This window comes from Calidris pugnax, unplaced genomic scaffold, assembly GCF_001431845.1.
Source record: "Calidris pugnax isolate Ruff unplaced genomic scaffold, ASM143184v1 scaffold50, whole genome shotgun sequence".
In the NCBI taxonomy this organism is placed as follows: domain Eukaryota; kingdom Metazoa; phylum Chordata; class Aves; order Charadriiformes; family Scolopacidae; genus Calidris; species Calidris pugnax.
In genome coordinates, this window is record NW_015090780.1 from 3,683,915 (window position 1) to 3,696,539 (window position 12,625).

At 43.6% G+C, this 12,625-nt stretch overlaps 1 protein-coding gene across 1 annotated transcript; it reads left to right on the forward strand.

The window, feature by feature from the left end:
• Positions 1–4: 4 nt before the first annotated feature.
• RPS21 (ribosomal protein S21) lies at positions 5–3,979 on the forward strand. Its single transcript, XM_014955596.1, has 6 exons — positions 5–65; positions 292–385; positions 1,600–1,663; positions 2,959–3,030; positions 3,681–3,736; positions 3,917–3,979. The coding sequence occupies exons 2-6, from the start codon at positions 336–338 to the stop codon at positions 3,924–3,926; spliced, it is 252 nt and encodes an 83-aa protein (XP_014811082.1). The 5' UTR covers positions 5–65; positions 292–335; the 3' UTR covers positions 3,927–3,979.
• Positions 3,980–12,625: the final 8,646 nt, after the last annotated feature.

Sequence of the window (12,625 nt, forward strand, 5' to 3'; positions counted from 1 at the left end):
CATCTCCCTCAACGTATTTCCGCTTCCGGTGCTGCCCCCCCCTTTTCCGCCGCGGCGCACGCGAGGTAGGAGCGGGATGGCGGGGCTGCGCCGGGGAGAGCGGCCGGGGCGGCGGGGCCTGGGGCCGGGAGGGGGGATCCCCTCGGTGTGTGGGCTGCCGTGAGGCCGGGGAGGGGGCGGCGGGGAGCGGAGGGGCCCCTCAGCGCCGGCGGCCCCTCAGCGCCGGCGGCCCCTCAGCGCCGGCGGCCCCTCAGCGCGGGCGGCCCCTCAGCGCGGCCTTGCGCCTTCCAGGTATTCCCGTTCGGTGCCGGTGCCTCAGCGGCCGCCCCAAGGAGATGCAGAACGACGCCGGAGAGTTCGTGGACCTCTACGTCCCTCGGAAATGGTGAGCGAGTCCCCTTGTTGGGGGCGGCTGGGCCCCGAAGGGCTAGACCCTGGGCAGGGAACCGGGCTGAGGCCTGCACGGCCTGGGCAGAGCAGGTTTTCTGTAGTCAGTAGCGGTTATTATAGAATCACAGAATGTTTAGAGCTGGAAGGGACCTTAAATATCATCCAGTTTCAGTCCCCTGCCCTGGGCAGGGACATCTCCCACCAGCCCAGGTTGCTCCAAGCCCCCTCCAACCTGCCCTTGAACCCCTCCAGGGATGGGGCAGCCACAGCTTCTCTGGGCAACCTGGGCCAGGCTCTCACCACCCTCACACCAAACAAGTTCTTTCTGGTTTCTAATTTAAATCTCTCCCAATTTAAAACCGTTATCCTTTGTTTTGTCACTATACTTCCTGACAAAGAGTCCCTCTCTGACTCTCCTGTAGGCTCCTAAGGCTCATCTTATCTGGCGGGGGTGGGGGAAGAAGTTAAAAATCTGTTTTCTACGTGTTTCTGTATTTTTAAATATCTTATGTGAAATATGCAAGGCGAAGACTAATGTTAGAGAGAATGCTGTGTGTTTTCTGTCAGCCTCCCGGTGGCAGCTCATGTGTGATTTGTTTCAAAAGCAAATGTGCCACATCTTTAAGTACAGTTTTGATACTATAGTAAATGGATAGGAAGAAGCTTTTTGTAAATATGTGTATAAAAAAAATCACCTAAAAAAAATACACCATTTGGACGCATTTTATTAGGTGTAAATCGAGTGCTTTTTACAAGCTGTGATTTCTGCAGGTTGGGAGCCTGAGTGTCTCCTGACACCTCTAACGGCTCCCAGTGAAAAAAGGCATAGGGGCTGTGTTCTTATGAATTACCTCGATTGCTGTATTTTTTGCACTTCAGAAAATCAAAACTCAATATTCTGCCTGTTTTGAAGGGCCTGTGGTGCTGTGTGCACTGTGTAGGGGTGAAGTGAGCATATGAAAACCGAAGGGAAGGGATAGTTGGCAATTTAGCATAATGCTACCAGGTGAAAGTCTCCTTTAAATGCACTTAAAGCTGCATTTTAATTTCCTGAGCAATTAAAGCTTAAACTGTTACTGCTTAAACTACCTCTGCAACTTTAATTTGCATGTAGATTTGGCTTCAATAGATTAAATATGTTTGGCTTTTTTTTCATTGTCACTCTCTGTATGCTTTTGTTTGAATATATCTTGTTACTTTATTTCTTAGCTCCGCCAGCAACCGAATAATTGGTGCAAAGGATCATGCTTCTATTCAGATAAATATTTCTGAGGTAAGTTTCATAACAAGAGTGTGCAATGAGAGCACTATGTCTCTAGACTTTTGCAAGAAATTTAAAAAATATAAGAGCTTGTGGTGCGTCTCCAGATAATTCACCTGAGACTGTGTCAGTGGGGAGCTTGAGGGCTTTCAAACATCCAAGTATATTACTACGTGGAGTAATGGAAATGGAAAACATTCATTGGAGGGAATTTAATGAAGCTCTGTACAGCCTGTTCCAGTGCTTAACTGTTTGACTAAGTACAGCTTCCTAACTTTAGAGTTATAAGTGAAGGGAATTCCTTATCCTGAAGGAAAGAAGTGGTGTTTGCTTCTGGGGAATTCTTAGGTGTTTTGTGTGCACTATTATCATTTCATTAACTCGGTGCTTGAGGTGTTATAGGCTCTGAATTTTTCCTGGGGGCTGTGGGGGCTGTGTACTGACTCAGTACCGTACGTTGAGTTTTCTTTCCGTAGCAGAAGGAATTTGTTCTGGTCTAAGTGTCATTCTGTTTTCTCCACATAGTGTTACTGTGAACCCCTCCAAGCTTAACATACACATTAAGAAAGCCACAGTAGACCTTGACTCCTGCAGGATCCCAGTTAATGCACATGGGCTCCAGTTAATTTAAACACCTCTTAGCATGCTTTTTTTTTTGTTTATTGGCATTCACCTGGTAGGACACAATGTTCCTATAGCTTATGAGCTGTATCACTTGATTTATTTCTTCTTGAGTAGCAGACCACAAAAATACATTCCCGTATTTTTAAACAGCTGAGTCTTGTGTTATCTTTCTGACTCAAGAAATAATTTTTAAAAATGCTCTGTTTGCAATTTCCTGTAAATGTTAATGGAAATACTTTCCATGTTCAGTGTGTTTCATTCCTTCGGTGATCCCTATTGCTTGTTTTCAGAGGATTAGGGATTAGCAGAACTGAAAAACAAACCCAGATGGTTTTACAGGGTTCCCTACACTGTTTAATTTCATGATTTATGTTGTTTAGTCTTTTTTCCTGTTAAGTTTCTTAGCAATTGGGAGAAGTGAGACAATTTGTGTCTCTCTACTTGGACAGTTTTCTACCTGCCGAACAAGATCGTCCCCTTTCCCCTCACTTCCATTTTCCAAAATACTGATGTTAATTAAAAGTGACATGAAAAAAACAGCAAAGGCAACAAAATCCACAATTAAACTTTACATTGAACTTTTCCCTTTTTTCAGAACAGCACCTTTGGGTGCTTGGCAAGTGGGATGTAAAAGTGTAAAATTTTATAAGAATCGGTACCGAGTAACTTGCTTGTACTTCCAGGTTGACAAGGTCACAGGCAGAGTAAATGGCCAGTTCAAAACCTATGCCATTTGTGGACCAATTCGTAGAATGGTAAGTATTTCCTTGACCTACAAAACGATTGTGCTTCCTTTTATATTGATTAGTAATTCTTTAGATTTATGTTTGGCCCCAAAGACACAACGTGCCTTCAGCTCGTTCTAGAGGAAGAGCTTCTGTGGGGATAGTGAAGACATGAACAAATTCACTTGCAGAGAATCAGTTTCTGCTGTTTTTTTCCCCAGTCCTTTGGTTTGTAGAATTATGTATATTTATTTGTTTGTTTTTTAAATCACTGAAGGATGCAAGTGATTCCCTCTCCTCCCTTTCCTCCGTATGTACGTAGTTACTAATATCTGGCTTTTATCTGTTGTTTATAATTATTAGAGATGTTACTGCCATGATTTAAATTTGATAAACAGTGTGTGAAGCTTCCTAGAGTTCATGAGAAGTCTGCTTATGCAGAAATGTATCTTATTAAAGCAAGTGTATATTTTATCAAGTTAAAACTATTTCTTATCCTAAACCACAACAAAGAATTTAACAGCTTGTTCTGAAAACGCTGATCTGTGCATATAAAATACAGCGAACTGGGAAAGCGTAGAGCATTTTAGCACCAGCATTAAATGCTGCAGCTGCCTCTCTTTTTAATGTGTATCAGCAATTATTTGGTTGCTTCAGAATCATCTTTTATTTCTTGAAAGGGTGAATCAGATGACTCCATTCTGCGTCTGGCAAAAAATGATGGAATTGTTTCCAAGTACGTATGTTTATCTTACCCTCTAACTCTTGGAGGGGTAACCTCCATTCCCAAATCCAACTTTCAGGATGAAAACGTATACACCGTATTTCTGGGGCGATTGCACAGTTGGATAAAAATATTTACTTGAGCTGTTAAAGCAAACTAATTTGTAATGACGTTTGTTTCATTTTCTTCTAGGAACTTCTAACTGAAGAAACCCCAGTATGGAACATTTGACGTAAAATAAACAGTCCAAACAAATACTGTGCTGTGTCTCTTTTGTTCAGGTCATAAAAATGGTTGGATTTATTATAGCTGGTCTTAGAAGACTTAGAAATGTGTGTCTTCAAAAGATACACAGCTTCTGATTGTGAATTCTTAAAACAAATCAGCTCGTAAAGTGGTGTCAGAGTTGAAAACAGGGAATTTCCACTTCACTCTTTGGTTCACGATCGTCTTTCTTTTCCAGATTTAGTAAGTTTTGCCATTGGAGCTCAACTCTCTTTTAAGCTGTGATGGAAGATTTTGCGGTGTAGTGATCTCATTCAGCTTGCTGCTTTTGCACTGGAAAAACCAAGGAATACTTTCAGTTATGTTATCAAAGTTTAGTGGTTTTTCTGCTGATAGAGACTCGCAATATTTCTTTTGCCATTGACACACATTTTTTAAGTGAATTATTAAATATGGAATTCTTGGGAAACTGTCTTATCAGAAATGCTTCCTGGAATCCTAGCAGTGTGATTGCCATGTGAGAGAGACTAGTTTTACCTTTTCACTCTTACATGAGATCTTGATGTTGATGTTTTGGTGATGCCTTCCTGTTTCTGCTGTAAGCTGTGTGGTGCTTATTTCTGACTTGTTTGCTGTGGATGCTCGGGGGGGTGAGAAGCTTCTGGCTTCTCTCTGGAGAGCCCAGAACAGTGATGCGGTCACCTCTGAATTAAGGAGGATGGATGGACTACCCCAGCCTGGTATCTTTCTCCTTATCTGTATTTTTCTTCTCAGATATGTCAAAATGTAGTATATTTCTTTGGAAGTCCTGTCTTGGCACCATCATTATCTGTTGAACCCAGGCAGAGCAAATCATTCTGGCTTCTCTCTGGAGAGCCCAGAACAGTGATGTGGTCGCCTCTGAATTAAGGAGGATGGATGGACTACCCCAGCCTGGTATCTTTCTCCTTATCTGTATTTTTCTTCTCAGATATGTCAAAATGTAGTATATTTCTTTGGAAGTCCTGTCTTGGCACCGTCGTTATCTGTTGAACCCAGGCAGAGCAAATCAAGTCATTTTAACATGTAGTTGCAGTGTAGTATGGTGTTGTTGTTTTTTTAGTCATTTCGTGTTTTGTTTTTTTAAATCATAAAGTGAATTAAGATTTCAAGCGTAAGCCACTGTGTGCATATAATGAAATACATAACTAAAGCTTAATTTCAGCAGAGAAGACCCAAATCCCCAGGCTCTTGGCCCTTTTCAGCACAGCTACAAACCACAACGTCTTTGGTTGCACATTCTGTCTTCCTTCTGATAACGCCTGAATTTACCAGTCCTCCTCCAAGCTGATGGAGCTTTAAAGAGAGAAACTCCTGGGTGTTTCGAGAAAGGGGGAATTCAGCTAAAAAGACCAATAAAAGGCTTCATGTTGAATTAATGTTGAACAATAATACAGAAAGCAGCGAAAGAGAGAGAACTTTTAAATACCACAAGCAGGGGAAAAAAATTCACCCACATTTTATTTCTGAGCTATTTTTTTCAGACATCTAAGTCAATCATTAAAGATGCATTAAAAGAAAAATAAACAAGGTGGAGTGTGGGGGGAAGAACTGTTCGTTGCGATTCTCCTGTAAATAATTCATTTTTTCCAGCAGATAAATCTCCAAAAACACTTTATGGAAAGACAAATCCAGCCTGCAAACTGGAGAGATTTCTGCTTGGCTTTTGTCCAACGCTCATTACTTTCCTTTGTATGCAGCGAAAGGAGATAAGTTTTAATTGGACTTGATATTTCTTTCTGACATATCTTAAATTAGCTGCTTCTGCCTTGGCGTTAGGCTAGAACTTTAAATTAAACCAGTAACTGTTTACTGCTGATAAAAGCCTAGTTTACCAAAGAGTTTAAATATTGTTGACTTGTTTCTAATCCCCTGGGACTCTGCTCATCCATGTGGATTCCAGTGGAATTCCTCCGTAAGGCAAAGTCAACTGACAGCTTAAAAGCTCAAGATGGACTTGAGGTCTCTCGGGTGATATTTTAAGCAATAAAGCTCCGTTAGCATCCAGCTCTACCCAATTTACTCCTGTATTAAGTATTTGAGAATTACGGTGTATTTTAAACCTTTCTTTGCTTTGTCACGGTGCGTGTTGCCCTTTGTTTTTCAGAATTTTTAAAAATTGAAACAAACTGCTCTTTCACTAATTTCTTGTCCAAATGAGCTTATGAAATGTTATAGTGTCATATCCTAAAAACCCAGGTCAATAGGAAATGGATCAGTGCTGTGCTAAAGCCTTCCTGAAGCTCTCACCAGTGAGACTGTAGCACGCGAGGTCTTAGTAAAATTTAAAAATGAAAGCAGAATCCTAACAGGGGAGAATGTGTGTGTCCCTTTAAAAATCAATTTTGAGTAGCATTTTCTAGTATTGTGCTGTAAAATGTTCTTTGTTTTCCCCGGCCAGGAATAGTTCAGATCTTGTAGAGCCATGAAAGGGAATGGCCTGTACTCGTACTGTACCAGCTGGACAGAGTTGCCCTTACATGGTTACATTGCACCAACTCGTCACATTCTTTGCTGTTACTTACGAGGACTTGGCAGTGGCACCCGAGAGCCAGCTGATTCAACCGGGGCTATTTTAGTGGCTTTGGCCAAAATTTTTGCTGCTGAGGCAGAGCGTCTCTGCTTAAAACACCTTGTTTGTTGGTAGGAGCTTGTAGACGTCTTAATGCTGAGTTTGTTTCTTTTAAGCCTTGACATTCGTTTCATGAACTACATCATGTTGAAAAGCTGCTTTAATCAGTCCCAGCTGCACGTGTGTTGTGATCAGAGCTCTGGGGTTAGGAGGCCACTGCATCTTCTGTTGCTGGGGGCACGGAATTAGCAGTTTTGGTAACATCACCCTGGCTTGCACGGTGCCCAACGGGCAGAACGCCGGCAGTGCTGGGAGAAGGCGAGGCAACGCGCTTCCCTGGCACCGCTTGTGCTTCACTGAGGGAAAAAACTGACTCAGAAATGGTATAGAAAGGGCCAAGAGTGTCTTTTGCCTTCGTGTAGATCCATTCCTGCTGCCCTCTGCCTCCTGGCTCCAGCTGCTGAGGAGTGTTTGGAGGAGAGGCTCTCCCACCAGTGCAGAAGACACTGGGACAGCTTGTGAGGGATAAGCTCAATTTTCCTAGAGCATGTTGTGGTGCTGGAACCTGCTGAAAGCCTACCTGGAGGACTGAGCTAAGCCATGACACTCAATTTGGCACTGATTTTGTTTTCCAGTGGGATGTCAGGGAGCGCTCTCTATACCCACCTCCCGATTTGTTCCGTTGCTGTCACTCCGTGACACACAGAGATAAACACACACACACACACACACACACACCCCCGCTGCAAATATTGCCATGAATAGGCTCAAGGAGCTTTTGATTTTGGTTAATTCATCAATGACTGTTTGTGTTGAGGCATTCCAGGGTAGATGGCTTCCCTATATATATGTTGGACTAATCAGCCATGGCAAAAAACATAAAAAACTAATTAGACTTTTTTTTTTTTTTTTCCCCTCCTGCTGGAAAATACACTATTGTTTAATATTAGGCAGGAGTTTTCTTTGGCTAAATCCTCTATGGGAACTGCAGGTACTGAGATTTTAGGAATTAAAAAGTAATGGTAAGATCAATGTGGGATTTTTTTAATGTATTATAAAAAAGAAGGTATTAAGATCTATTCTCAGATAGTTGATAGCAAATAAAACAAATGTGGCCAGGCTGAACCAAGCGAATTGTTCTGCAGCAACGTACCCAAGCTTCAGTCTGTGGAAAAATCCTGTTCTTCCTACTGGACTGGGTCTGGGAAGAAAAGTAAATACCTGCCTCTTCTGCCGAGGGTTTGGGACGTTCCCTTTGGAAGCAGAGTGTTCCCATTAGCAAAGCCCTGCTGGTTTCCACAGTCCTGTGGTGGGTTGGCCATGGCTCCCTCGCTGCCCCTTCTCCACAGGACACAGCACGAGGTGGAACAGCTCCTGGGCAAAGCTGAGGACATCACTTATTAATTACCATCATGGGCAAAACAGGAAAATTAATGTATTGCCTATTTAAATGGAGCTAGATGGCAAGAAACAAAGATTTAAGCACCTTCTCATGGTGCTCTTTCCACCGCCTTCATGGGGACAGAGGGATGTTTATCCCTGTTTCGCACCGGGAAAAGCGATGGTGCCCCAAAAGTGAGGTAAGACCATCTGCCAGACATCTGATAGCCCCAGGATTAAAATGCAGATCTTGGGAGCCCCAGAGCTGCACGTATATTATCTGTTAACCCAGGGCAGGTGTTCTTCTGCGAGGATGGAGGACAATCCTTGTGCTTGCTGGGTGTCCATTGGGGTTTGCTGCAGGGATGGGAGGAAAAGTCGCACTTCACACTTTGACAAACCATAAACTGTGCAGGATGATCCTTGTGCTTGCTGGGTGTGCATTGGGGTTTACTGCAGGGATGGGAGGAAAAGTCATACTTCACACTTTGACAAACCATAAACTGTGCACTAGGATATACCATCAAAATTGAGCTATTGCTTATCTGTCTCTAAATGCAATAATCTTTTCATTGCTTTCAGAGGGCACCAGAGTCCTGAGGAGCACCTTGATCCATCTGTCAATGCCCACCAGGAGGCTGCGTCCTGATGTGAAGTTATTCACCCTCTCTCGTGAGCTGCAGTGCCTGCCAGGTAAAGTTGAGCAAAAATGCGTAGATACTGTGTGTTTCATTTCACAAGGCAGTGTTTTCATGAAGCGTTTAGCACCAGCTCTATATGGGTTGCTCATTGAGCTGGGAAATGCGATAGTTCATGCTCTAGGCAAAGTGTTTCAAATGTCTGAGGCTGAATAAAAATAGCACTTCAAAACAAATCGGATAGTGCACTGGGGAGGTGGTGGCAGAGATCGTTACTTGCAGCTTGCCCCTGGTTCATTCAGTTCTTTCCTCTACAAGGGCTAGAAAGGCTGGGGATTTAATTCTCCCTTTGACTAGTTTGAGGCTAAAAGAAAGGGATTTACATGCCTGATTTCTGTTCTGGCCAAGGGAGCTGTGCTCGCAGTGAACTCCCTCTACATTCCTGGGAAAACGGGGTCGTTTGTGCTGGATGACTCAGCCAAGTGCAGGATTTGGGACTCTGCAGCCCACGAGGCAGCTCTGAGGAGGAAACAACCACCTTAAAAAGTCGATGCTGCCATTAAGTTCAGCGTCTGCTGATGAGTGGCTTTTGCTGCTTGTCTTGTGTCTCTTCTCAAGTGCCTGGAACCATCACCCCAGAGTTCAGTACATTCACTGGTCCTCTCAAACCTGGAGGAGTTCCCAGGCAGGCTGACCAAAATCTGAGGATCTAAGACTGCATGTACCCAAAAAAAAAAAAAAGTAAATAAAAGGAAGTTAATCCCAGATGGTGCTGATTAAAACATGAACTACAAAAGGCAGATTAAGGAAGCGGCTTTCAGGCTGCGAAGTATATTACCTGAGAGGGAGCTTGATCATTGCAGCACAGAGCTCGTGTTTCTGGAAACCCAGCACATCTTGACACAGCTCTGCCCTTGGGGGGCCTGCACCCTCCCACAGGAGGTAACGGCACCAAGCTCCGGGTCTTTTGATCACAGAGGGAACTGATGCCTCAGCAGTCGCCTTCTTGCCTGTGGCCAAACCCTTTCAGGGCAAAGGGAGGCAATTTTATAAGATTTTTCTGACCACCTCCCAATCACCGCACTTCTCTAGGGAGCTGGAGGCTTTGCAGGTGTGGGTCAGGTGGCAGAGTCCTACCAGTGACACTGTGGCCAGCATTCCCCTCTGATCTTGGCTACTGAATGGTTGAGATCAGAACTGGTTTGGTCTTAAAACCCCAGATGGAGGATTTTTATTTTCCAAAATGTAGGTTTTCTTTTTCAAGCTGCTCTGAGACTACCCTGACAGCAGAGCTAATCCTCATCTCAGTTGGAACCGGGGCTGACTCACTGCCCTAAATCTTAATTCCCTGAAAACTTAAAATATTCAGGAGTTTCATACACATATACATATAAGAGTTTTCCATGTGGTTATGTAAAAACCTCAAACTATGTCACCTCATCAGGTATTTCGTGGCTCATTGTTCTGTTACTCAGCCCTCACTGACTTCGGTGCCTTAAAAAAAGGAAAAGGAAGAAAGGATAAAAAAGTACTGTTGGTTTCTGCTGAGCAGAGAGCTCTCCTGGCACATTTCCCATGCAGTGTGCATCACAGGCATTCAGAAAAACGAGAGCACTGGGGCCAAGGCTCAGGAGACCTAGTTTCTGCTTCTGACAGTGACGTTTGCTTTGAGCAAGACGTGTCGACCACTACGTCCTATAATAGAATTTACCCATCTCTAAAATGAACGTGATGAAAAAAGTAGGAAGCTTTGAATTGATTTGAGGATTGCTCAGAACATGCAGTATGAGGTGGCACAGGTCTTTCAATATCTGTTATACAAGGAATATCTACTTTAAAGAAGATCTGCAGTAAACTCAGTAGAGTTGAGCCAGAGGCAGGTGTCCTGATTTACTATTTTAACCCTTGGTTTTATCCTCTATTCAGCAGGGAAATCTTACACCACCAGTTTTCTGGACATGCAAATAAAATAACCCAGGTATCTTTTTTCTCTTTCAAACCCAATACCATTTATGGGGGCAGGACCATTTGGGCACTTTTTCTTCCTTTAGGGGGTGGGTAATGAGAGGGAGGGTCATGTTAAAGTGGACTGCTGGAGAGAGTGACTCTGATTTACGATGCTCTGCAGTTTGAGATAATGCCTCTGGTATCTGGGGACTCCAAAATGCAAAAAGCAATGCTCGTGGGGAGCCGGTTTGCAGTCACCCATTTCTTGTAGCTGGGTCATTCCTGGAGTCAGGAATGGCACAAAGGACTGCTCACTGTACAGTCCACTGCTGCTCCAAGGCACACGGCAGTAGCTGCAATGTTTGCTCCTGCTGCTCTGCCCTGGTCTAAAGCCTTCTTGGATTTCTGAGGTCAATAGAAGCTTTAATGGAAATTCACAGGGTACCATCAGGCTTAGGTTCCCATCTTCATGAATTTTCAAAAGGCAGAGCTCAGAGCTGGGAACAGAACAAACCAAGAGAAATTCCAGCAAAGGGGGCGGCAACTGATTCTTGCTCCAGATGAAACTTGTTATCAGAGAAGCTCATAAATCCACCCAATTTAAACAGAGTGTCAGGCAGCATCCCGTTCTGCATTGTGTGTCCCCTCGAGGGATCTGCAGCTGCTTGTTCTGATCAACGACTTCCATTCTATCTTTCGGGTTCCCAAAAGTCACTACTTCCTGGGAAATGTTTGGGGGTGGGGGGTGCTGGTTCTGAGTGTGTGGCCTTAGGGAAAAAGAGCAGAACATGTTACTGTTCCAATAAACAGCCCCAAATTACTGTTTGGCTGTCACTCGGGTGGCTGGAAAATGCACTAATGAGTAAAACAACATCTATTGGCAAAAACAACACAGCAGAAGTATGGAGGTTGTTTAAATGTTGACTTTGGGATTTTCTAATCGGAGGTATCTGTTGGAATACAAACAGTCTTCATGAAAACACAGTGCCAGGGTCTCTCCTGGGACTTGGAATTAGACCTAATGGCTCTGTGCTTCTTGAAGAATGAACACACTGATAGCAACACCTTCGCTGTGTCACTGTCACCCTCGTGGTGTCCTCACTGCAGTCACAGAGCTCATCTTGGCAGGTGAGGATCACTTGAGGAGAAGGACATGAGACCACACCATGGTAATCTATGTATCTTAACTCTGGTTTTGCCTCAAGCATTTGTTTTGAGGTACTATGGCTTAATAAAAATGAGGTGTTTTGCTCCTTGGGGAGTAAATTTGCATTTACTGTTTGGAAAAAAAACAAACAAACAGCTTTATTAGGGAAACTCTGGATTTGCTGTTAAAGAATGATGTAGACGTGGGAAGAGGAGCAGCCCTGGGGAGCAGTTGGTCCCAAGTACAGTACTAGGCTGACTCTCATGTGCTCCAAGTGATTTCTCAACAACTTCCTGATACATGGAAAAAAATATATATATTGTGGTCGCAATCCCTTTTAGGGATGTGCTGCAACAATTACTCGAAGCGAGAAGGAGTCATGACCTTGTTTTATTCTAGCAACTCTATTAGGGGGAATTCTGAGGATTTATTTCAGCCACGTTTTGTCTCTTCCAGCAAATAGTTCTGCAGTTTCCAATGAGCCAAAAAGAGCATAAGGGGATTTTGCCTCCATTATCATGACTTTTAAACAACCTCGCTGAACAAGGACTAGCTGATGAAGTGACCTCATAAAATACTCTTAGTATACTAAATACTCTTGGTGTTTTCCTAAACACCATGTCCCACACTGGTGGGATGAATTGTCCATAACAGGATGCTGGGAATAACTCTGATGTTTTGGATGAACATATAAAACAAGACTCTGGACTCACCTCACAAAGTGGAGAGAAAGGTGTGAGTCTGGGGAACTTGGTGTGGATCAAGCAGATGCATCAAATCTCTACGGCAGCCTGCAGTGTGGGTGGGGGTACGGAGAGGGCAAGGTTGGTTCTTCTGCCATAGGAAAATGTTCAGCATCTTGGCTACCTTCACAAGTGTGCAATATCACCTCCCTGACTTCTGTGGTGAGGAAAATCAGATCACAAAAGCTGTGGCCTTCTATATATCAAAAT